Here is a 26,795-nt window from a genome sequence, read left to right as displayed (position 1 = left end):
ACAAGGCGAAGACCTCCGTCCGTCCAGTGGATTTGAGGTTTAAATATTAATAATAATACTACACTACACCCAGTTTCAAATAAGGTGCGCTCGAAAAAGTAATTCATGCTTTTTAATAACCAAGTACGGTACAAGTTATTGCTAAAAAAATCGAATAGGTGACGTGCCAGTTGACATATGCAGTTCTGGAACTGAACAGCACGGAAAATTAGTGGAAATGCAGAGGAGTTATTTTTTTAGCATTTGAACAAGGCGTGGAATCGAGTTGAGTTAGGGTTAAAAGATGAATCAAACTACTTGACACTCGAATCAAATTTAATTTGGTAAAAGTTTATTTGGGTTTAATTCGCCAATTAATCAAGTCAAGCTCGAATTTAGCTCAATTAGTATAAAAATAAAATTTATAAGTGAAAATCAAACTGCTCGAACTCAATTTGAGTTAGTTCGATAAAAACTCGTTTGAGTTCGATTCGGTAACTAAACAAGTCAAATTTGAATATGATTTAAATTCATTAAAAGAATCCAACAAACTTGAATATTAGAGTGTTCCACTTGTTGAGACTCATTTACGCACCTAAGTTGAATCAACTACTTGAGCTAAAATATTTGTACTAGAACTCGATTTAAAATTACCTTTATTTGAGGTCGAGCTACGAGGAATCATGCATGTAATGTAGAGGAACAATAAAATCTTTTACTTCATTAAGAGGAAGGAAGGAAGAGACTTGGGAGGGGGTGGTGGGGGGGGGGGAAGGAGGAAAGAGGAAAGGGAAGGGGAAGGGGTTGCGAGAGAGGGCGGCGAAGAGAGAGGAGGATAAAGAAGGGGAGGAGAAAGGGGAAGGAAAGAGGAAGGAGGAAGAAGGGAGGAGTGAAGAAGGGGAGGTGGCGGTAGAGTAGTGGTGTCTGACGGTAGTTGGGGATCGTTGTGGATGATAGGTGATGAAGAAAGATGGAATTTTTTATTTATTTATTTTTTGAGTGTATTTGAGATGCATTGTATTTTAAAATTGTTTTTAGAGTTTATTACTGTAAATTTGAAAGCCAAAAACAATTTTTTTTTTTTAAAAAAAACTCTTAAATCCAAGAAGAGCCTAGAGTCCTCTATAAATTTTCTTGGACTACTTGGGCTCCGCTGTGGCTGAATACTTGTCTCCTACAAGTTCTCCAAGCAAGTCGATGACAAACATCAAACACTCCCCAAACTGGGCCATCACCAATTTAATACTAACTAGGAGACAAGAAAAAAAAAAAAAAGAAAAATTGTTGAATCATTGCTTGATACTGAGAGGTAGCAGAAAGAAAACGCTCAGGCGATGATCAATTTATCTTTTTCTTTGACTGGTTTTAATTAGACAGCTTTGATGGCATTTTGGGTTATTTCTAATTCAACTTCATAGAAATCCATTTCAAAAAAATCTTTTAAGACTAAAAATTACAAATTCGTGATACAACTTTTAGGTCATTTGCATTGCACCTAAAACAAGACTTTCAAATTTTAATCACCATAAACTGCATCTCTTTGGTCCACAACAAAACGACGACGTAGAACAAATCTCTATCCTTCCCCATAACGCGGGAAAAACAGCAGCATTCCCTACTTTCTCAAAAAATCCTTTTCCCGCCCCTCTCCTCCACAGCTCTCTCTCTCTCTCTCTCTCTCTCTCTCTCACACACACACACAAGAGTTCTCATTTTCTTCAGACACAATCCTCTTAACTTCTAAATCAGATCTGAGACTCAATTTTCACTAATAATGGAAATCCAAACCGATTTAACAAACTCGCACCTGAGTTTGCATCTCGGTACATTCGCCTCCCCCACTGACTCAGAAAAGGCCTGGCATATTTTTTCTCTCTTGCTCTCTCTCCGGCGGCCGGCGCGGCCAACTGAACTCGCGAGCATAACCACGCTTTTCTATACTACTCCACAATTGATAGAATTTCTCTGTTTTATCCCTAGTTCTCCTCTTTTTTTAACTCCTAATTACTTCGTCACCTTTTCTTCCGTCGGATACCTAGCAATCTCGCAATTTGTCGCGAATTCGGATACATGTTTGAATTTGTTGCCGCGGTTTCAGTTAGGTTTACGGTTAAGTAGTTATGGGGAGAGGCAACGGAGTGAGGGAGGACAAATGGTGAAGAAGAGGAAGAAATTTATGATGGGGAATGAGAGGTTGCAGGTGGTGAAAAGGAGAGCTGTTTCCGCTGATTTTGACGGTAAAAATAATAATAAAAAAAGGATACTAAAACATTTTGTTACCTATTCAAATTGAATTTACCTGATTTAATTTCTAAGTTCTGTTTTGAATTGCAGGAAAGGAAGATGATAAGGTGGTGTTGAGATTGCCTAGTGTGGTCAGTAATGCTTCTACTCAGGTAATTTTGAGCCTTTTCGATTGTCTCCTTTTTTTTTTTTTAAGTAGCTTAACTTGTTCCCTATTCCTTGACTGGTTCTGAGTCAGTATAAATCCTCTAGATTTGACAGTTAAACTTAACTGACAAATCTATCCAAATTATTGTACCATTGATAATTTCACAAAATTTCTCTGAAATTTAGCTGCTCATGCAATGATTAAAGAAGGGAAACTAATAGGTAGCTGGTGCCTGTGTTTGCTCGTTGCTTCTTGCTTCCTTAAGGCATATTTGCTAGTGATTCTCTTATATTGCTTGTCCATTTTTTATTTGGTAACTTTTAAATCTTCACTTTATTCATTATTACATCTCAAACATGGATTTTAGTTGGCATCCATTAGAATTCTGATTAAATAAGTTTTCATGAATCTTGAACTTCCATTGCTCGTCGATATATATGCAATCTTAATTGATTTCCTTTTCCATTTGCTGGTCTAGATGTTTAGCAGAATGATTTATAGTACCTGTGTTGTCCAACAATTTGTAGGCATATTTTTCTGATGGTAACATGAGCAGAGACATAACTTTGCAGTCCTTTGAGCCACCTGCAGTGGCATTTGATGCTCTTGAACTGGAGAAAGCAATGTTGAGGACATCCTTATTACTCGATTCTAGTGATGAACTGCCAAAGTTTAATAGAGCGGAAACTGGATATGGTAATGAAAAGGTAACAGATTTTTTTGTCAATAGGGACGAAGTCAACTACGCATCAAGAAGAGGGTGTCAATTTGACTCTCTTGATTCTCGTGGATGCCAAAATTTCCTGCCATCAATATCAGAGCACAGGGTGAAAGCTGTTCCTTTTTCAGAGATGAATCATCTTGCTATGTTGCAAAGTCCCTTTGGAAGCATGGAAGACAATGTAAATGAAGAAAGTTCATTCAGAAAAATTAGATTCACCGGAACATCTAGGTTACAATTGTATCAAGAGACGCAACATTCACAAAAAGAAGTGGTGCCTGTTGTTGATCCTTGTGAAAGTGGGAATGAAGATAAAATATTCATGCAAAGCAATCAGGAAGAGCCACACAGAGCAAATGATGAAAATTGTCTGATTGATATGAATAAAATAGATGGGTTACAAGAGGATAAGCTTCTAAAAAACATATCAGAGGACTGCAGTTCTATGATACCATCTATAGAAAAAGGAAAAGTAATAAAGCTTCCAAATAGTCAGGCTACATTGACAGCAAGTGGTCTTTCTGTTGGTCAGAATCCACTAGCCAAGATCTCCCATAAATCGAAGACTGATCAAAAGCAAGCACCAAGTCAGAGGCTCCATTCCATAGACAAGACTTTAGAGAATGCTAATGCTGCTTTCTCTCCTTTACAGAAGCTGCAAACAAGAACAGATAAGAAATCAATCCCAATGAAGCAGCACATGAAGTATTATGGTCACCAAGATATGAATGTGAAGGAAAAGAAGGAAAATTTAGATAAAAATAGGGAACCTTCTGTTAATCCATCTCATGTAAGCTTGTTGGTAATATTTGTTTGTAACCACTTATTACATTGACTTGTCAATGAAGTATCCTCATAGTTTAAACATATTCCATGCTTTCTAATTAGGAGCAGGGACAACAAAGAGTGCTACCAAACTTTGAACCTTTTATCGTGGAAGAAGAAGAGGGCTCAGGTATTTATTTGGTTTTGACTGTTTGTAAGGATTCAGTTACATTTCTCCCTATCTAATTTTAAAAAAAATTACTTCTCATATTTGTTTGATCTCTATGTAACGATACCTGCAGGTGGTTATGGCACAGTTTACAGGGCAAGAAGGAAGAGTGATGGAGTCACATTTGCTATTAAATGTAGGTGCAGAATCTGTTTGTTGGTTTCACCATAGGGCATACAAGTTGTACCCGGTGCTTCTTTGCTACTGGCTTAAACAGAGTTTTGACCCACTAATTTGCTGAGATGCATACTGTTTCAGATCTTTTAACAAAGTTACAAGTTTGCAGCATGGAAACATTTCTGAAAGTATAATAACAATGAGACTTTTAATATGTATTAAGCATTTCAATTGGGCAATTGCATTTGTTTTGTATGCCATGTGTGCCTATGTGCATAAAATATGCTCCGTCTTGACTTTATAGTCACCATATTCTTTTAGAGGCACTCGTATATAGTTACTTTGAAGATGCTCGACCATGCTTAAACTGGCCTTTTTTTTTTTTTTTGGTAAAAACAGGTCCACATGTTAATGCTAATCGAAATCACGTCCATAATGAGCTGAAGATGCTGGAGCGATTTGGGTAATTATACTGAGAGCTCTTATAAAAGTTTCAGTATTAAATAAATCCCTATGCAGCTCAATGTTGAATTGTTAAACAAACATTTGGTTCAGGGGAAAGAACTTTGTAATTAAATATGAAGGCTCATTTAAAAATGGGGATTCTGACTGCCTTGTCTTGGAGCATGTTGAGCATGATCGGCCTGAGGTGATTTGTACCTTCTTTTGAATTTTTTTTTTTTTTGGACTAGTGATGTTCACACTATTTTTGTTTGTGTTCGTTTTTCCTTATTTACATTCTTTTAATTGTAAGGTCTTGAAGAGAGACATAGATGTTTGTGAGCTTCAGTGGTATGGTTATTGTATGTTCAGAGCCCTTGCTGGTCTACATAAGCAGGTGATGGTAACTCAGATGCATATACTCGCAAGTTGCATTGAATTGTTAAGAACAAAGGCAGGTTTATAATCTGTTTTGCATGTACAGGGCATTGTTCATAGGGATGTTAAACCTGGCAACTTTCTTTTCAATCGCAAGGCTTGTAAAGGCTATCTCATTGATTTTAATTTGGCCATGGTCAGTAGTTGCTGCTTGAATTTTCATGATACTTTTGGTTAATCTCCTCCTCCCTCTTTTAAGCCTGAATTTCTTTCTCACCCTTTTTTATGCGTATTCCCCTTTACCAGGACTTGAACCAAAAATATGGCACTGCAGGTGAGTTTGTTCTCACTTTTTCGTCTTCACATTTATTTTATTGCTTTCAGGAACATACTAGGGGTCTTTCCTTTATTAGGACATCTTGTTTGGAGTAAACTGAAGACGATAAAAAATTACAAAAGAATCGTGCACATTCTTAATCTTCCAACAAGCTTGTTTGCCTTTCTATCTTAGCTTCACTTTATCTTTGTGCTAGTAAGCTGCTCTTTTTTATAACACATGATTAAAGGCAATTTTTTTTTTTTTGATAGACAAAACTAAGCTGAGCCATGATGTGAGCTTAAATAGCGTTCCTCTTTCTCGTGCCATTTCTATTCCACCTAGTAAGAGCAGGAAAATCCTGACTCCAAAAGCTGTGGAATTAGCTAACCGGGAGCAAGGAAAAGTATTAAAGCCCCTTCTAATCTCCAAGGACACGAGGAAGAAGATTCAAAACTCTAACCATTGTGCTGAGGTAGGCAGTAGAAGTGCAATCAAAAGTCAGGGTGCTGATGGCTCTGGGATAACCTCGGCAAGGGAAGCAACAAGCACCAAAACTTTATCCGCAGAGAAGTTCAGAGAACCTCTACCAAGCCAAGGTAGGAAGGAACTGATCAACCTGGTGCAGGAAGCATTGCAGGGTGCAAACCGTGGATCAGCAAATGTTCCTGTTTCCAAGAGAAAGAGGATTGCTGCAACTCCTGCAAAAGTGGATCGGAAATTTCTTTACATAACTCCAATGCCACTGCACTCAGCTGGAGGAGTTGTTGGCGGTGCAGGAGTATTGAAGAATAAAGGTGTTCTATCACACCAAGTTCTTCACTAACTTGAGGTAACATATGATTGGTTCTTTGGTAGTCTTATTATTTGTTTGTTTCAGGGGATGGAAAAAATAAACGAGAAGGTCCCTGTGTCGGCACAAAGGGCTTCAGGGCTCCAGAGGTAAGTTGCAACTTTTGTTATTAGCTGCAGGAGTGGATAACTTTTTGCCTAAAGCGGGGAAGTGTTGCCTCTTAGCCAGCCCTTTGTTTATCATGATTTTTCTATCACAGAAACTTTTCCTCAGACTTTGCTTGTTGCCTGATTATTCTTGTACTTTTGGTCTTAACTCTGTCAAGTTTTCCTGTGAGAGTGCTTAATGATGAATCTTCTGCAGGTATTGTTCAGATCCCTACATCAAGGCCCTAAGGTTGATATTTGGTCGGCTGGGGTGACCTTACTCTACCTGTTGGCTGGACGGACACCTTTTGCAGGCGATCCTGACCAGTAAGATTTCTTCTCATACTTTGAAAGGGTATGGATTGGCTGTGCACCTAGTTTCATGAAAAGTAACTTTAGCTACATTATCATTGTCATAAACAGGAATGTCAAGGAGATTGCCAAGTTGAGGGGCAGTGAAGATCTGTGGGAAGTGGCCAAGCTACACGGTCGGGAATCCTCATTTCCTGCGGTATTACTCACTGAACTTTTTTGGTTCATTACTGATTTTCTCGTCTCTATTATCTATTCAATGTCTACCTTTTCAAAAACAGGGTCTATTGGACATAAAATCCTTGCCATCCATTAAAGTCCAAGATTGGTGTAAACACAACAATAGAAGACCGGAATTCCTTGAGGTTATCCCAGGATCTTTTTTTGATCTCGTGGATAAGTGCTTAACAGTGAATCCAAGATTGAGGATTAGTGCGGAAGAAGCTCTTAGGCATGAATTTTTCACCCCATGTCATGAGGCCCTAAGAAAGCATAGGTTGCTCAGACAAGAAGCTAGCCTGGATTCTGCATCTTCCTCCGTTCTTTTACATGAACAGTCTAAAAAATGTGCAGAAATCTCGTGAACAGTTTTAATCAGGTTATATCCTCTTTCTTGAATGTACAATAGCTCGTCAATGAACTCATCCATTTTTTCCCCCCTTCTTGTGGGTCAGATATTCCCTTCTTCCCTCAGCCTCCATGGTCCCCTGTTGCATTGCGTTGTAAATTAATCCGATATTCCGTACGGAGTTATGTTCATTGGACGTCTACCGCTTGGGCTTTGATTGATACCTAAATGGTTTAATGCTTCAGGAGAAATTACTGCAAATTTCTTCCAACCTTATATGTCTCAAGTGTAAATCTCGGAAAATTTTGCAAGGATTCAGCTGATGTGCCTTGAAATATGCATTAACTCGTAAAAAGAAATATCTTAAAATATTTTTTATATGTACTAAAGAGCCAGCATTAACCTCCAAAGATCCATATATCTGTCTATTAATATAAAACGCTGCACGATTTTAAATCAAATTGGGAAAAAAAAAAGAAGAGAAAAACAACTGATACAACTGAGGTGAGAATTTGGGCCAATGGAATATGGCCATTTAGACGCCGCCTTGTGCATTTCTTCAAGTCGTTGGGTGTTTTTGTCAGCGATTTCATTGGTAAAATTTTAAAAAGCCATTAGCAGGCCTCTATTGCTGACATGGCACAAAGCAATTGGTAGCTCAACGTGGCTTCAGAAAAGCAAATGCGTGTGGGGATGTAGGCAGGGGAATCCTTTATAAGTTAATACCTTGATTAACATTAGTTTGCTTAGAAGGGAAGGAGACAGATGTAAATATTTCAGGTGGCCCATAATTAATTATGTCCTAATTTCCATAAATACCCCTCCTCTACAGTTTGGGTTATTTCGATAGACCCGTTTGCATTTTGAATGCCGACTAACCGGTTCAAGTTTAGCTGGAACTGGACCTCTAGGCTCTAACTTTTTTTTTTTCCGGAATCGGAATGAAACACACACCTAGGCTCTAACTGACATCCATTTTTTCTAGGACCTCTAGGCTCTAACTGACATCCATTTCTTTCACATAAACTCAAGGCTGTCCTTTTTTAGCAGAACATGAGTACAAATCATCATTGGCAGAGAACATAGTAGAACGACATATATGACACATATACCTGCAATTTGAGAACTGAGAATCAAGGCGTCATATTTGTATAGGTCTGATTTTTAAATAGCTTGCGTGTGTTTGGATTACATATTATTTCTATCTTATTTACACATACTGGCTTGCTTGTATTATCAACACATTTTCAATTATCTTTTTATCTCATATACATCACATAAAAAAATGCTACAATATTTTTTTTCACAAAATTATCTCAAATGCTTTGCTATCCAAAAAAAGTGCTATAGGGTTTGGATAATACCATCTCACTGAATGGTGGCGCAATTTAGTTTATTGGATCTTTGGTATAGCATAATTTGGGCCATTGCGGATCGGGTTCACCAAGTTTTGATTCAGAATGAATCAATCGCGTTTTTTACTGTAAATTGTTAATTAATTGAAATAAACACTACTATTTGACAATATGATAAACATTGGATAACAAGCCATGCAACACAAGTAGACAGAAAAAGCGCAAAAGGATCTACCTGAAAAATCCCACCAAAGGTAGAAGCTACCGATTTTGGTATGTCATGTGACCTAGGACTAGGAGGGTACAAAACTATTAACACAAATCTCATAGCTAATAAGTAATCATTGCTGTTATTGCTCCATCTCAATGTTTTTTTAGCACGTTACTGGTGCCATCGCTCAATCCTAATGTGCGTTTGAGCAACTAATAATACAAATGTTGGAGGATTTTAAGGCAAGAAAAGTAATGGAAAGGAGTTTTCTGCCATGCCCAAAAGCATCGTTGGACTCTTGAGCTGAAGTTTTCGACACCAGGACATGAATACTGAAATGTCAAGCTTTCTATGGGAACCCTGTTTAGGAGTTGAGCTGTTAGAAGTATGCTGTCAAAACCAGGATAACATACGCAGCTTCCGAGTAGTTTTACTTGCGACCTTTCTCGCCCTCTTCGCATGCAAGTTGCTCGTAGTGGTGCATCTCTTGCTTACACCTGTATATAAGACACGCACATTTTAAGCCATTACTTTCCAGAATGAGACATTTGGATTTTGATTGGGGTTGTGGGTTTCCCTACGAGGATAGGGACTGCGGGCAGGGAGAAATATTTCGTTATTCTTGGGCATCTTGGACTTATTCCTCATCGATTGTGTTTTTTACTCTGTACCTTTTGTTTTTGGGTCCAAGTCAAGCTCGGATGGTGGGTGGCAGGCATGTCCATTTACTCTCATGCGATTTAGGTACAAATTCGAGGACGGAAGCTCGGATCAATCAAGGGTTAATTACAACTTTTATCAAGGCTTTTATCTTTAAACCTTTATTTTCCGTAACTTGTTGCTCAAGAGACCAAAATACTCCATTACTCTACTATTGCTTAAGTTTCTATTTTAGAATTTTTTTTTTCCTTCCTTCATATATTGAATCTTTAACCGGTTGCATATTTGAACTACTTTAATTGATGGTGGTAAAGAAAAAACCAATTAGAAACCAATTCAGGACGGAAGCACATAGAAATCAATTGGAAATGATACGTGCACTCGTGTGTGTGTGTGTACACTGAATAACAATTCCCAGCGCATTGGAGTATTTGCACGTACACCAATAATTAATGTGCCAAAAATCAGGTTGGTTTGCCGACCAATTGCAGAGAAGCCAAATCCAAAAACAGAATAAATGACACAAACAAGAGGAGAAAAAGACTTCCAATATTTTACCACAAAAATGGGCATGCCTGCAGAAACGCGTAAAATATTTTACCACAGTTATGGAACTTTTTCTCCTCTTGTTTGCTATCAGATCCTGTCTTTTCTCCATGTTTGAGAAGCAATGATGACTAGAGTGATTCTCCATGTTATGAGAAGCAATGATGACTACTAGAGTGATTCTCCATGTTTGAGAAGTAATGATGACTACTAGAGTGAAAAAGACAGGATCTGATAGCAAACAAGAGGAGAAAAAGACAGGATCTCCTAGTGTCTCTAGAGTGTCAGGTTTGGCCGTGAGTTTGGAGGGGGAAAAGAGAGGGGAGAAAACTCCATATTTCATTTGGCCGTATGATTCCATAATACGGGAATCATAACATAATATGGCCAAACGTATTTTCCCATGATTCCCGTATTTGCTCATTTTGACGTCAAAATGTGTGAGCACATTTCTCCATTTCGGTGCAAAGATCATACCAAAAGCTTCCTTGAAGGCGATTTTAAACTCTCTTCACTCTCATCAGCTCAAATTGTTAGATTAAGCTGTTGTATGTATACCCTTTTGAAGAAAGTTTATCTTTTACGTAATGTAGCCTTTTTTTCTTGATCAAATGTAGCAGTATAATGCAGTTTATTGTTGCACGGGAGTTTCAAAACAAGAAAAAAGAACAACAAAGAAATTATCTTTTAACATAGTACAGTCTTTAAAGATTTTCGTTAGAAATAACATTAACTCTAAGATTTGATTGTTAAAGGCGTGAATTTTATTTGACAGAAGTTAATTCTAGTAGCAATATGATAAAAAGTGGGACAGAGAGTGGCATAGAGTGTGGGACAGAATATCCGTACCCATATTATTGTGCATAGATAGGTGGGACAGAATATCCGTACCCATATTATTGTGCATAGATAGGGTGGATGGCATTCTTAGGTGCCGGTATTTACACGGGATCCTCAGTGCCACTTTTTCAGTGACAATTCAGTGTCACTTCTATATTTATGCCAAATATTCTGTTTATTTAATTTGTCACGTGCTATTTATTTAAATTTCTTCTATCATCACATGATAAGTGAGATTGACACTGAATTTGGCGTCGAATAGTGACATAGAAGATTCCAACTGGCCGGTATTGAACCAAATTGTAATGCATGCCGAGATAGGTGATTTTTGTTATTCATTCAACCCGGAATATTCACTATATATTATGGCACTTGCAACTGCCAGCATAGTATGCCTATTCAATTTTTTTTTTGTTTTCTAGTAAAAATTTCATTTTATGAACGGAGCTCTACAAGTATCCTTCGATACATGGGCACGTTCCTTATTAATAGACATATAATTAAACAAGAACTTATCACTAAACTTCCCAAAAAGTGCCAGTAAAGGCAAATTTTCTAGCAGTGCTCAAAATCCATTGGATGGAGGCCTTTTCCTGTTAGAGTTAGATCCTTGCAACTTCCTCAGACCTATGCTTTTTAATGGTCGGCATTTGTACGAGTGAAAAGTTCCAGTTATATTTGTTTTGTTTGCTGTACTTTGATAATGATTTTGATTTATACGAGTGAATGAGCTCCACTGAAGCTATTTGTTTGTTTTGTATATATGCTGTACTTTGATAATGATTTTGATTTCATTATCAACGAGTCAGGGTTCTTCTCCAATGGTCACGTACGTGACCATCTGAAGTCGTAAAGAACGTTTTCCGGGTCACCATGTTGGGAAGATTCAGACACTCTCTCTATCTTCGAACTTGCAAAAGTCCTCCAAACAAGCCACCAATCCTTACATTCACCTTTTTCTCTAGACTAGTTACATTTAAATATTTAATATGGCCCCACGAATTTGGCCCAATCCGAAACGCACTTAACTTAAATTGATGGCGAGTTGATTGCTCTCCAAAATGGTACAAATATATATGTATCTTTACCTTTGCAGACGCCTCATGAATTAGCCCTGTAATTTTTTTCATTCTATCATTTCAGGTTTTTTAAGACACAATTTCTTGAACTACTTCTTCAGGAGTTCGCAATCACAATCCAATGGCTGATCATAACCCGAGAAACAACCTACGACTCCACCGCATGATAGCAAGCTTCCGTGAGCAATTCATCAGTCTTTCTGCAGGTAGCCACTCCATAGCCCAGTCATTTTTTTCATTCTTTCTTTCTTTCCAGGTTTTTTAGACACAATTTCTTGAACTACTTCTTCAGGAGTTCACAGTCCAATGGCTGATCGTAACTCGAGAAACAACCTACGACTCCATGGCATGATAGCAAGGTTCCGTCAGCAGTTGAATGCGGCCTACATCAACATAAGATTCCGCATTTCCAACTTGTTTCAAGCAGACCAAATCCCTGCTGCCATTTTCCCCCACGCCGCTTTTGCTTTTACGCTTCTTGCCATCCTTGGCCTTCTCCAGGTGAAGTATCAGGGGAAGGACAAAACGCCATTTGACTCGCACCCCATAACCATTTTTCTTGCCATTGCTAGTTTGCTAATATACGGCTTTGCATATGGCATCCAACTTTGGCTTTCTTCTGCACGCTACAATAGGATAGTGAGTGATGCAGTTCAATTCTGTATGTTTTGGGCTGCCTCTCTTTCAATAGCTGCCACTGCATCATTCTTGTTCCCTGACTCGGTCAGGCCTTTCCTGTTTCTATTCTACTTCATCACTTCGGCAGGTGCACTGCTATATTGGGTTTATAAAAGATTTAACGGAGAACGTCGAAGGTCAGGCAATGGTTGGTGGGGGCGCAGCCAACAGTTCTTCATGACTGCCTGGCAGCGCTTGGCTCATCGCTTTACTGAACCTCGGCAAATGCTTCCCCTGTGATCACAGACTTTCTCCTCCCTTGGGATGTCAATTACTGCAACTAGCTACAGAGTTTATTAATTTGTATAATTTTATATTACGCAGATGCCATGTTTGGGGGAGTTTATGAATTTGTATACTTTTTTTTTATATTACGCAGATGCATGTTCGGGGGAGTTTATTAATTTGTATACTTTTTTTATATTACGCAGATGCATGTTTGGGGGAGTTTATGAATTTGTACGAAAACCAGATAAATAAATAAAAAAATTACACAGATGATTTATGTTTCTCTTCGTTCTGAGGAGTATTTTGATATTTCTGCATGTCATAAGTATGCATTGTTAGTCAAACTGTTTGAAGATAGAAAATTAGAGTTCAAGATCGTAATTTGATGTGTTATTTTAAGCACCATGAAGATGCAATCTAACTGGAAGTTCATAATCGAAGAGGAGAAGAGGGCTGTTCACGCATGAAATCTGCCATTTCTCCAAAAGATTTTTTTTTTTTTTTTTTATAAAACATAATAACAATTGGGAATTTGCTGGAGATGACGGAATATAATCCACGCTACAAAGTTACAATAGATGGGAATTGTTGTTGTTCATCAAAAAGTACTTGTATATTCCTAATTGGTTTTTTCTTTGCCCTTTTTTTAAACAAAACAAAAAAAAAATTCAATTATTTGTATATTCCTTAATATATATACTTATCTCAGGTGAAACTTTACCGCCATCAATTAAAGTAGTTCAAATATGCAACCCGTTAAAGATTCAATATTTAAAGGAAGGAAAAAATTCGAAAATAGAAACTTAAGCAATAGTATAGTAATGGAGTATTTTGGTCTCTTAAGCAAAAAGTTACGGAAAATAAAGGTTTAAAGATAAAAGCGAGAGTCAAAGATATACACCACGGAGTCATAGATATACCCTTGATTGATCCGAGCTTCCGTCCTGAATTTGTACCGAAATCGCATGAAAGATAAATGGACATGCCACCCACCATCCGAGCTTAACTTGGACACAAAAAATCAAAAGATACATAGTAAAAAAAACCGCAACGGATCTTCTGTCCCACACCCTATGACACTCTCTGTCTCACTTTTTATTATATTGCTATTTCTCCTTTACAAACATCATATTTTAATTCTTTTTTATTTCCTTATGATCCAATAACTATTAATTGAGTAAAAAATAAACACAACAACTTCAAAAAAACTAATATATAATAGAAAATTAAAAAACACAGCAGAAAATGCATAAAAAAATCTCATTTTTTTATGCATTTTGATTTTTTGAGTTTGTTAAATTTTGTGTATTACTCAATTAATAGTTATTGGATCATAAGGAAATAAAAAAGAATTAAAACATGATGTTTGTGAAGGAGAAATAGCAATATAATAAAAAGTGAGACAGAGAGTGACACAGGATGTGGGACAAAAGATCCGTTGCGAAATAATATACACGTCCATGAGTCTCTATCAACAAGTTGCTCCCCTTCCCTCGAATCTCTTTGTTGACCCTGGTCAACCAATAGAAAACCTTGAATATGGGCCCGATTTAGCAGAGATTTTCATCTAATGTAAGCTGAAAAAGGCCACAAATAAGCAGCCAAGTCTTACTTTAAGATGAGAAAACGTAACTGGACTGCATATTCTCTCGCCAAGTAAATTTATTAGAAAGCCAAGAAACACTAAAATTCTACGTTAACTTTTTCATTCAGTGTATGATCATGAGCAATTATATGTGCTCCTAGCTCTTGGAAACTTCTCTATAAGTATTAATTTTGCCAGTTCTGAGACCAACATTTGTAACCACCTTTTTGTTTTTTAAATTATAATTTCATGTGTAAAAACCTTCTACACTACATCGTCTCACCACCCATTAGTCTTAAAAATTGTAGGACAATTTTAGTAGTGCCTTTTTTTATTCATTTTGATACCCAGAATGCCCGAGGTTCAACTTCTGCTGCTTGGAATCCTGTGGTGGCTGTTGTGTAGAAAAGTGTGGTTGGACAGAATAAATTAGATCTGCCAATTGATTATTAGTAAAAGAAGATCTATGTCATCTCAATTGAAACAAAAAATGGAAGAAAAACCTAGATTTTGCTTGATGGTATCCTCCATGTTTTCAGTGTCTTGAGGGCTTCATTATTATCTTCTTCTTTTTCTCCTCTTGGAAATAAAATTCAAATGTCATTGACCAAGAACAGAATAAGATAGTAAGTACAACTTATGTTTTGTTCTGCCTACACCTCAAGGTATGTATGCATGCTCTACAGTCCACACCTCCAAACATTTCATGAGTTTCCAAACTTCATGCAGACAACCAAACTAAGCCGCGAAGAAAGAAAGCAAACTAACGAAAACCAAAATGATAATGGCAAGCTGGAGGCGAATGAATGATGCCTTAGGCTTAGAGGACCAACTCAATTTATTTGAACAAATTAATACATACTCATCAAAGTTGCATAAAATGCAAGGCCAAAACCCAAACTAAACAAACTGTACCCATCAAGATAATGCACTTTTCTTGCTTGCTGGCTCTTTTTTTTTTTTTTTTGGGAAATTCTTGTACGTTGCATATCCCACAAGAATGCCACTCTTACTGATCGATTTATCTATCCTCTAGCAAGGGTCAGGTTGAAGATCTCGTGCGATTATGGGACGTTATTCACCTCAAATAATGAGAGGATAATTATCCCCTTTTGCTGGGGATTCCAGTACATTTCAACGTGTTCTTATTAATAATAATAATTAGGATAAAAAATTTCAGCGGCTGCTAAATTATTGATCGGATCATGTTTTGGCCATCAAACTATTTTCGTCAATAATTGGCTACTAAACAACATGATCAGTAAACTCGTGATCATTTAATCGATAATTGCTCTTAATCTGTGAAATTAGCAGTTAATCTATGAAATAGGGTCATGTAATTGTTAGACAAAATTGTCTCCGCACTTTGCCACGTGTACTACTAATTTCACAGATTAAGAGCAATTATCAACTAAATGGTCACGAGTTTATTGATTAAAGCTTCGTTTGGATTAGGTTTCTTTGAGGTGTTTTTAAAAAATTTAACTGTAATAGTGTATATGAAAAAAATTTTACTATAAAAATTTTTTGAAATATTTGATATCTTGTATGGATGAGATGTTTTTTTAAGTTATTGTGTATTACTGTAACATTATATTTGAAAATTTTATTTTTAAAAAAATGGTTAATCTAAATAGAACCTAAATTATTTAGTGGTTAATTACTGACGAAAAATAGTTTGATGGTCAAAACATAATCCGATCAATAGTTTAATGGCTCCTGAGATTTTTTACCCTAATAATTAAGTTCACACGAAACTACTCTTCAAAGGCGTGCCTGTCAGCACTATATGTACATCTAGCCCTAGCTACAAAGGCGTGCTTTTTATTCTTGTAAGGCCCAAAGACAATCTAAAAGGGGGGTGAATTAGGTTGATTAAGAAACTAATCAAGTTATGGACACTTTTTGCTCAATATGAAATTTATTCTCTTTTCTAAGTGATCATACAATGACTCAATCAATGAATGAACAATATCACTTGAAAGAAGTAGAAGAAATAAGCAATTTAAGGATCACAACATAACAATAAGTAAATAAGAAGAAAAGAATTGCAAACCAATTGACTACCAAATTCCTCTTGAACTTGTAGGCCAATTCAAACAAATTTTTTCAAATTGACAAAAGACAACCAATCTTGTGTACAAAGTAAGGTTTACTTCCTCGACTACAAGAAAAAAGGTCATTAGTGACAACATTTCTTTGTGACGACAAAAAGTCGTCACAAAATGAGGTTGTTTAGTCACGACTTTGAAGGTTGTCACAATTGCCTCAAAGCAACTAATTTTTCAGTGACAACTTTTAATTGTCGTCACAAAACTACTTCGCGCCATGGGATTTGGAAGGCGCGAGCTTTGCGATAGTGACGACTTGATAAAAGTTGTCAGTAATTCTACCACTTTCTTTGACAACTTTTCGTTGTTGTCACTGTTTATGTTTATTGACGACCAATTTTTGTCAATAAAACTATAGTGTAGTTAGTGACAACAAAAATTGGTCATCAGTGACAACTTTTCTTTTTGACGAAAATAAGTTGTCACAAATATCTATCCTTTATTGACGACTTTCTAATTCGTCACAAACTTTTAATGGGAGCCAACTCATTTGTGACGACTTAGTAAATTTCCGCCAAAATTTAGCAAGAAAGCGGGAGTGTTTAGAACACACAATAGTGACGACATTAAGAACATCATCACTATTGCTTGGCCTATTTATGGACGACTTTTTTTTGTCGTCACTGATCAATAATAAAAGTTATTAGTGACAACATTTTGTAGTGATGACAATATTTCGTCACAAAAGGGGATTCTTTAGTCGCGACAGCTAAAGTTGTCACAATTCCATCAAAGCAACTAAATGTTTATTGACGACAAGGAGAGTTGTTATAATTGCTCAAAGCGACAGTGTCTTCAGTGACGACCTTAAAAAATATTGTCACTAAAATGATTTATTCAGTGACAACTTCTAATATCGTCACTGTCACTCTCTTGATTCGGATTTAGTGACAAGTATTAATTGTCACTATTATTTCTAAGTCACTTTCATTAATTCTACTGTGCCACCCTAACTTTTGCGATTTAGCCCCAAATGTTATAAAAAATTTCATTAATTCCATTATGATACCTTAAGTTTTACAATTTAGCCCCATATGTAGTACACCGATTTCTTTAATTCTATTATTACTCCCTAACTTTTGTAATTTAGCACCATATGTAATTTACCAATTTCATTAATTCTACTTTGGCACTCTAACTTTTACAATTTAACCCCCATATGTAATACACCAATTTTATTATTTCTATTATGGCACCCTAACTTTTACAATTTAGCCCCTATTTTTTTATTAGGAAATTGCGAATGGTATCTTGATAAACTATGCATAAATATTTTATAATTTTCTCAAACTTAAGTAATAATTTGTTATAAACTCTAAAGATATATCTTTCATTACAATAGTTATAAGGCAGGCAGGTCTTTTTATCAATGGAATAATAAATTTATGTCAGATTTATCCTTTGTACTACATGCCAAGTAGTATTAGCAAAGGATTAACAAAGTACTACAAAGTAATTAACAAGATAGCCTTCAGGGAGTATAGTTTATGGGCAAATGAGCATTATCTATTCAAAGTACCAACTTTTTATGGGCATTTTACTCTCAAACATATAATTTATGATAAATTTATAAATGTTTGTAAGTAAAATTCAAAAAGTGTTACACTGATTTCTTACAAAACGAAAACTGGCAGGTTATCTCTTCAACATAAATTAATTTTTTTTAAAAAAAGAAATGGCCCATAAAATACCAACTCTTTGTGGGTTTCCTTTACATGAACAAATATTTTGCTCTTTATGGGCATTTCACTCTGAATCATTTAATTTATGTTAAATACATAAATATTTGTAAGTAAAATTCAAAAAGTGTTGCACTAATATTTTTATGAAAGGGAAACTGGTAGGTTTTGTATTTAACATAAATTAAATATGTGAAAGCAAAAAAAAAAAAGAAATTACCCATAAATCTATATCTTGCAAATGTATTACAAGAAATTTGGTCATTAGTGACAACCAATTGTTATTTTGTTTTTGCTCTCTAATGATTTTTTTAACTATTAGGAACTCAAATTTTGTCATGCAAATTAATATTAGTGCAATAATTTGAAGTGAAATTAACCATTTGAAACAAATCATCTCTCCTTATTATAAAATAAAAAAAATTCTGGAGTTTTGGGCAAAAATAATGAAAAGAAAGATAAGTAAGTTGTAATTTAGTTCACAATTTTGAGAAAGTGATATCAATATTAATATGGGATCAACTGTTTGATGTCATAAAAAAATTACCTATTATGAATATTTTTACAAAAATATTTAAAAGTTGCAAGTAATAATATATTAGTAAAATGTTAATTCAAAACTAAAAAACTTGGGTTGAAATTTTGGTACGAGTAGGGGGGAAATGTAAGGAATTGAAATTTCATTCAAAGTCAATAGTTTGAGGAGAAGGGCGGAATTGACTTGAACACTTAGTGAAACCAACAACTCGCGGTCATGTTTAGTCATTCACCGAACAAAAGGCTACCAGCCATGAGCCAACAGCCAACAAGCAACACTTAGAACCAAAAAAGACACTCTGCTCCTCATCTCTGCCGAGCCCCAAAAAACACGCTGCTCATCTCTGCCGGAAACATCTGCTCGCCGAGAACCAAGAAACATCTCCTCGCCATCTGCTAATCGATCTTGGCTGGGAAATGATGAAATAGAAGACCACATTTAGCAGCAACTGTCTGCAAAAAAAGGTATGCTGATTCTCTTTTGCCTCCCTAATTTTCCCCCAAATGGTTTGCCCCTAATGAATTCCCCCGTTTAGATTTAAATTCCATTCAGACTCGAGAATGACAAGTTTGATATTTTATCCAAAAACTGCGATAGAACTGAAATCTGAGTTAGGAAACGGTCGTCGTCAACTATAGCTAATCAATTAGGTTTAATTTGACACGTACATTTGGCAAAATTTTCTTCTTTTTGATCTAGAGACTGACAAAATAAAACCTTCCGCTGCTAAAAAAACTTAGTTGTTTGATTGGTTATTCATTGAAAACTTTACAAGATTTCGATCTGCTATATGTTTTTGTAGTATGATAAACAGATTATTTATGGGGTTTAAAATAGAAAGGTCAACTTTAGCTTCTCCAACTGCTATATATTTGCATCTCGCCTTGTGTGTGTGTGTGTGTTCCCCTTGTTTTGGCTAATTTCTTGGTATTCTGGTGCATTTCACTTTGTCATTCTTCTCAGTCTATTCTTGTTTAGAGGCTTGCGAAGTACTTGTTAAATGTTGTCGAGTCGAAGGAGGCAGGGACCTAGATTGAATAGGTACTATTATGGAATAAGATTAATATGCCATGAGTTAATTCTTTGGTACGGATAAGGGATTTACATATCAGTATGCACGTGACAATGACTGTTCCTGGATGGACTAATGATAGTGACCGGAAAAATTGATAAGTTTTTTATCAGCCATTGGCACAATCATCCGATATTTTCAATGTCCGCCAGGCCCGGCAATCAGAATCTCTTGCGAGAGTCAATTAATACTGCTGATATCTTATTGACAAGCAAAGGATATACTTAAAACCATTGTCAGATTTTGGAGAGAACTTGAAGCTAGTATCAGCCATTAGCTAGCCATGTTGATTCTAATCAAGCTTATACTGCTTGTGGTTTCCACTCTATCTGGCTTTGCATCTTCCCAGGACCTTAGTATCACCTACAACGGATTCCGGTCGTCAAACTTGAGCCTGGATGGCATAGCTGAAATCACACCAAATGGCCTCTTGAAGCTAACCAATGCCACCAGGCAAGAGAAAGGTCATGCCTTCTTTCCTAATCCTGTCAGCTTCAAGAATTCACCTAATGCTTCTGCTTTCTCCTTTTCCACCACCTTTGTCGTCCCATACCATTGTGCTCCTCCCATTTCCTATCTTCCTCCTTATACCTTCCTCCACCTCCTCTCTTGCTCCCATAATGCTCTGCCAGATCCAGGAGGCTGTTTTAGGTACTTTGCTTCTGAGTAGTGACTCGTTGGGGTAATACTTAGCTTTGATACTTATCAGAAACTAGTCATATATCTATATGTATTTTTTTTAAACCTGTAACTGTAGGGTTCTAGATAGCAGTGCAATCACCGCGCCAACACAAATATTTAATGTCCAAAACTGTAACTAAACAAGACAAATAAAACATTAAACCCAACTCAAAAATTGCAACATCTTAATACTAGTTTTGCAAGTAAAATGTTACCCTCCCAAAGACGCTAATAGTAGAAAAATTAGGCAGTAGTAGCCGCCTGGGCAGCAATCCTTTTCCTTTGTTCCTCTATAACTGACAACTTGATACCTTTGCCCTTTGGGGGAGACACCCAGGGCTTTGCACCTTTTCCAATGTTGTGTCTTCTAACTTTTGTCAGATACAAGTTTGGCTGAACTTTTGCCTCTGAGTCTCTAACAATTCAGAAACAACTTCATATTTTTTATTTAATATACTTTTCTGATTGAAATCACAGAATATGATCGGAAACAGATAGAATCTGAATCTTGGCATTGTTACTTTACATAAAGATGATATCTTATCCACTATAACATTGCCATGTTTTCTTTGATGAGAAGTGGTGCCTTTTGATGATTTCCTTTGCCTTGGCAAAAACTGACTGCAGAACTTCCCTTGTCAAGAAGTTGAAAGACATAACAAACCTGAAGTTGAACTGAAGTATGTTGCTCTTTACTGTTGTCACATTAGTTAGTTTCAATCGCTATGGTTATTAAATTCTAAACTTTCAATTTTGTGATAATTGACAAATATAGCATGCGAGTTAGATTACAAAAAGGTTAAGTTCTTGCATGCTGGTCCGGTTTGTAGTGATCTTGTATGTTCTTCATAGTTAGGATTGGCAGCAGTCTCTTTTTTCTAATCGAGTGCTATATTTCTGATAGAGTTGAAACTTATAAAATATCTGGGTTTGTATACTCTTGTAATTCCTAGAGTTGATATGACTTGAAAATTCTTGTGAATCTTTTGATGGTCTCAAGATGCTTCAGATATGCTTTTCTTTTATCTGAGTTTGAAAAAAAAATGTGGCCCATATGACATGGGTGTTTGCACTTTGAGTAGGAGGTTAAGTCAACATGTTGATGCCATTCTTAAGTGCCAAGGATTGCAATTGCATCTTATAGAAATATTAACTATATTCTTTGGATTCTATTCTGACTCTGGCTGGAGCATGGGATGTAAAACATATAGTTTTGCTGGTTTGGTCCATTAGTGAAATTCTTAATTAGTAGTATAATCCTCACTTCAGGTCCTTCAGTAGTGAACAAGCGGGAAGATGTAAGAATCCTCTGATTGTGCCAGTTTTTTACTGTTGTATCAACATCTATTTTAGAATTTTATGGTAGCTATTCCAAGTAGCATGCTGATCTTATTGATGCTTTGGCATGGGTGTGTCTGGTGACTGAAGGTGGTTAAGTCATTGGTCTCTTCTGCTATATTTTGGGCATGATTATCATGTAGGCTATTTTAGACCTTCTATGTGTTTTTTCTGTGATGACAATTTACAGTCTGGTACTTTTTCTAGCATAAATGACTAATTACATTCATGAGATTTGTATAACTTTAAATTTTTTAATTTATTTTCAGGACTAGCCCAGAACTTCTGCTTAATTCTGTAAGGACTGTTTCACTCACATCTTTCTTAATATTTTTGTCTCCTTGTTAGTGGTTTTAGTGATTTTTGATGTCTAACGGTGTCTAAAGTGCTGTGTGTGGACTCATGCTCTCCCCCTCCCCTTTTTTTTCAAAACGCTGAGTTGGAAATTTGTCCAAATGTAGCAGCATTTATGTTCATATGAGATCTGTTGCTGTGATGCCTGTACATGTTGAGGCATCTGATGGAACTTTTTGGGTCACTTTCTAATGAAAGTAATGGGACAGCAACTACCTCAAGTAGTTTAATTGTCAAAAGTGACTAAACTTCAATATCAGAAATGTTCTTGTTATCCCTCCATAATAGAGTGGCTAAGGACCTATGGAGTCTGCAATTCCTTGTTCTCATGCTGCAAACTCGTGACCTGTGGCATCTTGGACATGGATGGTCTCAAAGCTTCCCTTATGTTTCTCTCTATTCTTGATTACTCCAACCCAACCTCTGTTCCTTCCCCCAGTCACCATGACAACATTCCCAACATCAAACTTGATGAATTTAGTAATCTTGTTGTTCTCCAGGTCAAGTTTGATGGTGTCATTGGCCTTGATGAGTGGGTCTGGGTAACGAATGGTATGACCATCATAGGTATTCAGGTATGGCTTGCCCTTCTGTCCAAACTGTACTGATCGAACCTTACACAGCTTAAACTTTGCCTCCTCATCCCTGAAACTTCTGGTTTGATTAGCTGGCCCTGGCTATGTTGTTAACTAAGCTGATATGGTGATCATTGTCTGTGTGGCCCGGGATACAGTAGTGCTTGCCAAGAAAATCTCACAAGACTCCAGAATTAATTCCTATCTGCCTTACATTGTGTTTTGCATTGCACACAGCCTCCTCACATGCTTACATTGTGACATGTTTGAATTTAGTAATAGCTGTGTTGTATTTTGTTTAATTTTTATTATTGTTGTATGGAAAGATTAATTTCCTATATTTATTATATGTGTTGTTGTAATATCATGGTTGCATATTTTTTTGTGTTAGGATCAACGGTGCTTTTGAAAAAACATGGATAGGAGTTGGATGACAATTAAAGATTACTTGCATCCTAGATATTTGGCAGGAGTGAAAGAATTCGTTCAGTTCGCTTATTTAGGCAAGGATCCCACATATAAGCTCCCTTGTCCATGTAAAGGGTGCAACAACTTTGAGGATCAAACTATGGAGGTCATGAAAAGTCATTTGTGTGGGGGAATTGTTGAGAGCTATACTAGGTGGGTATATCATGGTGAAAGGTTTGAGGATTCTGATGAGGATGAAGATGATAACATAGTTTTAGATGAAGAAAACAGTGAGTCAGATGATATTCAAGAAATGTTAAATGACGTTGGTACTGCAAACTTTGGCGAGAATTGGAGAAATTCGGGGGAACATAATAGGGATATACCAAATAAGCAAGAGGGGGAAGCAAGTAAGTTTCTTAGATTATTATCTGAAGCTGAAAAAAGTCTCTACCCGGGTTGTGATAAGTACTCAAAACTTTCCTTTGTTGTCCATATCCTTCATTTGAAAACTATGAATCGGTGGACTTGCAAATCCATCGATATGCTGCTGAAATTCCTCATTCAAGTCTTCCCCATGGCATCAATTCCTAGCTCATACTATGATGCAAAAAATTTAATTCGTGAGCTAGGACTCAAGTGTGAAAAAATACATGCATGTGAAAATGATTGTGCACTTTATTGGAAAGAAAATGAAAGCCTCGATCACTGCCCAAATGAAAAATGTAAAGCACCTCGTTATAAATCCCCGGGTTCTAAAATTCCTAGAAAAGTGCTTCGCTATTTCCCCTTAAAGTCAAGGTTGCAAAGACTATTCATAAACAAGGAGATAGCTCAAGATATGAGGTGGCATAAAGAGAGACGCGTTCCCAAGGAAAACACAATGACACACCCTGCTGACTCAATAGCTTGGAAGGAGTTTGATAACAGTCACCCATCTTTTGCCGAAGATTCTCGTAATGTTAGGTTGGGGCTTTCAACTGATGGTTTCAATCCCTATGGAAACATGAATAATGCATATAGTATATGGCCTGTAATCCTTGTTCCTTACAATCTACCACCTTGGAAATGCTTAAAGGACCCTTTTTTCCTGTTATCAATGATTATTCCAGGTCCTAAGTGCATAGGAAATGATATGGATATATTTTTTAGGCCTCTAATTGATGAGTTGAAAGAGTTTTTTGACACTGGCTTTGAGACTTATGATGCAGCCGTGGGAGAAAAATTTATGTTACGGGCTGCTCTATTGTGGACTATAAGTGATTTTCCAGCATATGCCTATTTGTCAGGGTGGAGTACGAAAGGTTATAAGGCCTGTCCTATTTGTTTAGATGATACAACCAGTGTATATCTGAGAAATGGATTAAAATGTTGCTATATGGGGCACCGGCGATTTTTGCCAGCGGACCATAAATGGCGCAGAGAAAGAAAGTCATTTGATGGCAAGAGTGATCTTAGACAGCCTGTTAGAACTTTATCCGGTGAAGAAATCTTTGAACAACTTCAAGAGTTTGATCAAATGGTGTTTGGTAAGGCACCTGAATTGCTTAAACAGAAGAAAAGAAAACGCATGCAAAATCAGTCAAATTGGTTGAAGAAAAGCATTTTTTTTGAGCTGCCATATTGGAGTACTAACAAAATTAGACACAACTTGGACATTATGCATATCGTGAAGAATGTGTGTGAAATTTTGTTGGCTACAGTGATGGGTACGGGACACAAAAATAGGGACACTTGGCAAGCTAGAGAGGATTTGAAGGAAATGAGATTGAGGGAAGAATTGCATCTTCAAACTCAAGGGGATTCAAAGGTGATGCCCGCTGCATGCTACACTCTTTCACGCAGCGAAAAACAAAAACTATGCCAGTTTTTGAGCTCACTCAAGTTCCCCGATGGATTTGCCTCAAACATATCTCATTGTGTTAAGCCAAAAGAGTGCCAAATTTCAGGGATGAAGAGTCATGATTATCATGTATTCTTGCAACGTCTACTTCCATTAGCAATTAGAGGCATGCTGCCAAAGGATGTTTCCCAAACTTTGGTAGAACTAAGCAATTTTTTTAGGAAAATTTGTTCCAGGACTCTTTATGTAGATGAGTTAGATGCACAGGAGAAAAACATTGTTGTAATACTCTGCAAACTTGAAAAAATTTTCCCTCCAAATTTCTTCGATGTAATGGTCCATTTAATGGTCCATTTACCTGCTGAAGCAAAACTTGCTGGCCCAGCACAATACCGGTGGATGTTCCCATTTGAGAGGTAGTGTAAAGGCTATTTTAAGACTGAATCTTCTTTTGCTTCATAGGGTCGTACTGCTGTGACATCTTATGGCTGCATTTTTGTGACACAGAAAAATGGGTCAATACAAAGGTTATGTGCACAACAGAGCTCGACCGGAAGGATGCATTGTTGAGCGTTACTTGGATGATGAATGTCTAACATTCATTTCTAGGTACTTGCACAATGTTCCTACAATATTTAATGAACCAGAAAGAAACACCGAACGCTTTGAGGCTGCTGGAAAGTTGTCTATTTTTTCTGGAATGGCTCGGCCTTTTGGGGCAGCAACATTTTGTTGCTTAAGTGAATCAGAGTTGATGAAAATACATTTATTCATCTTGAAAAATTGTGAAGAAATTGATGATTACATAAGGTAATAAATTTATTACCTTATGTATATCATAGGTGTTATATGTTTAGTCAATTATAGCACTAACCGTAGCACATAGATAACTAATAATACTATTGTATAGGATGCACAAAGAATTGCTTCAGCAGCAAAATGTGTCGAATGTAGAGCAGATGCACGATTTAGAGTTTCCAAAGTGGTTTGAAGATCGTGTAAGTATGGAACAAACTACTAGAAAACTTGTGGTATTTATATAGTTGTTAATTTGTTCAGTCATTCTAATTTCTTATTTGGGTCATATAGGTCACTTACATGCATACACAAGGCAGATGCTGTGATGAATTGTTGTCTTTGGCCAAAGGACTGGATTTTAGAGTGATCAAATATCCTGGTTGTAATGTCAATGGGTTTAGATTTCATACCAAAACACGTGAGGTAGACAGAAAAACCCAGAATAGTGGCATTATGGTGAAGGGTGAGCATGCTGATGTAGAAATAAACTTCTATGGTGCTATTACAGATATCTTAGAGGTTGAATACTCCTTCAGTCAAAGCCGAGTAGTTCTGTTCAAGTGTGATTGGTGGGACTTGAAAAATAGCTCATGTCTTAAAATAGACAAACAGAGTAATCTAAGCAGCGTCAATTTGTCAAAAAAATGGTATATAGACCAGCCATTTGTATTCGCTTCCCAAGCCGAACAGGTCTTTTACGTAAAGGATATGAGGCTTGGAGGTGATTGGCATGTTGTCGAGTCAGTCTGTCCACGTTCATCATATGCTGTTCTTGAAAAGGATGAGGATAAATCATGTGAAGAAGAACAAGTTTACCAAGAAGATTATCTTGAAGACCTAATTGGGGTTCAAGAGAATGTCGATTTGTCTAACTTGAGAAGAGGTGATATGCTAGCTGATGAAGCTGTAGAAACTGGCATCCTAAATTCTGATTCTTCAGCTAAACATGCCAGGAAAATGGATGATTTTTTTGTTGATGATGATGAGATTCAGCAATTGAGCTCGAGTGAAGATGAAAGTGAAAAATTTGTAGAAAGTGATGACTATGAGTCTGACTAA

The 26,795-nt window shown here is 36.6% G+C and overlaps 2 protein-coding genes across 4 annotated transcripts; both read left to right on the top strand.

The window, feature by feature from the left end:
* Window positions 1-1,650: 1,650 nt before the first annotated feature.
* Window positions 1,651-7,428, top strand: LOC113703033 (uncharacterized). 3 transcript variants are annotated; one of them, XM_072062407.1, is made up of 15 exons: window positions 1,651-2,216; window positions 2,314-2,375; window positions 2,944-3,882; window positions 3,981-4,047; window positions 4,160-4,222; window positions 4,603-4,666; window positions 4,759-4,852; window positions 4,958-5,041; window positions 5,129-5,218; window positions 5,329-5,356; window positions 5,611-6,135; window positions 6,219-6,280; window positions 6,495-6,604; window positions 6,701-6,788; window positions 6,871-7,428. In XM_072062407.1, the coding sequence occupies exons 1-15, from the start codon at window positions 1,754-1,756 to the stop codon at window positions 7,171-7,173; spliced, it is 3,042 nt and encodes a 1,013-aa protein (XP_071918508.1). In that variant the 5' UTR covers window positions 1,651-1,753; the 3' UTR covers window positions 7,174-7,428. The 3 variants fall into 3 exon arrangements, with proteins under 3 accessions (XP_071918508.1, XP_027080044.2, XP_027080043.2); XM_027224243.2 differs by having other exon boundaries at window positions 2,899-3,882; window positions 3,987-4,047; XM_027224242.2 differs by having other exon boundaries at window positions 2,899-3,882.
* A 15,674-nt stretch (window positions 7,429-23,102) lies between these two features.
* On the top strand, window positions 23,103-26,795 carry LOC140013585 (uncharacterized). Its single transcript, XM_072062928.1, has 4 exons — window positions 23,103-25,354; window positions 25,446-25,748; window positions 25,849-25,936; window positions 26,028-26,795. The coding sequence occupies exons 1-4, from the start codon at window positions 23,103-23,105 to the stop codon at window positions 26,793-26,795; spliced, it is 3,411 nt and encodes a 1,136-aa protein (XP_071919029.1).

The sequence above is a fragment of the Coffea arabica genome, chromosome 8c, assembly GCF_036785885.1.
Source record: "Coffea arabica cultivar ET-39 chromosome 8c, Coffea Arabica ET-39 HiFi, whole genome shotgun sequence".
Taxonomy (NCBI): domain Eukaryota; kingdom Viridiplantae; phylum Streptophyta; class Magnoliopsida; order Gentianales; family Rubiaceae; genus Coffea; species Coffea arabica.
This window is presented reverse-complemented; position numbering and strand designations above follow the sequence as displayed.

Bases quoted from the DNA above. Each gene is read 5' to 3' on its own strand.
- LOC113703033 (XM_027224242.2), top strand. From the start codon at position 1,754: ATGGAAATCCAAACCGATTTAACAAACTCGCACCTGAGTTTGCATCTC. The intron at 3,883-3,980 runs GTAAGCTTGTTG...CTTTCTAATTAG, and splicing joins CTTCTGTTAATCCATCTCAT to GAGCAGGGACAACAAAGAGT. The intron at 4,223-4,602 runs GTAGGTGCAGAA...TGGTAAAAACAG, and splicing joins AGTCACATTTGCTATTAAAT to GTCCACATGTTAATGCTAAT.
- LOC140013585 (XM_072062928.1), top strand. From the start codon at position 23,103: ATGGATAGGAGTTGGATGACAATTAAAGATTACTTGCATCCTAGATAT. The intron at 25,355-25,445 runs GTAGTGTAAAGG...TTTGTGACACAG, and splicing joins TGGATGTTCCCATTTGAGAG to AAAAATGGGTCAATACAAAG. The intron at 25,937-26,027 runs GTAAGTATGGAA...TGGGTCATATAG, and splicing joins CAAAGTGGTTTGAAGATCGT to GTCACTTACATGCATACACA.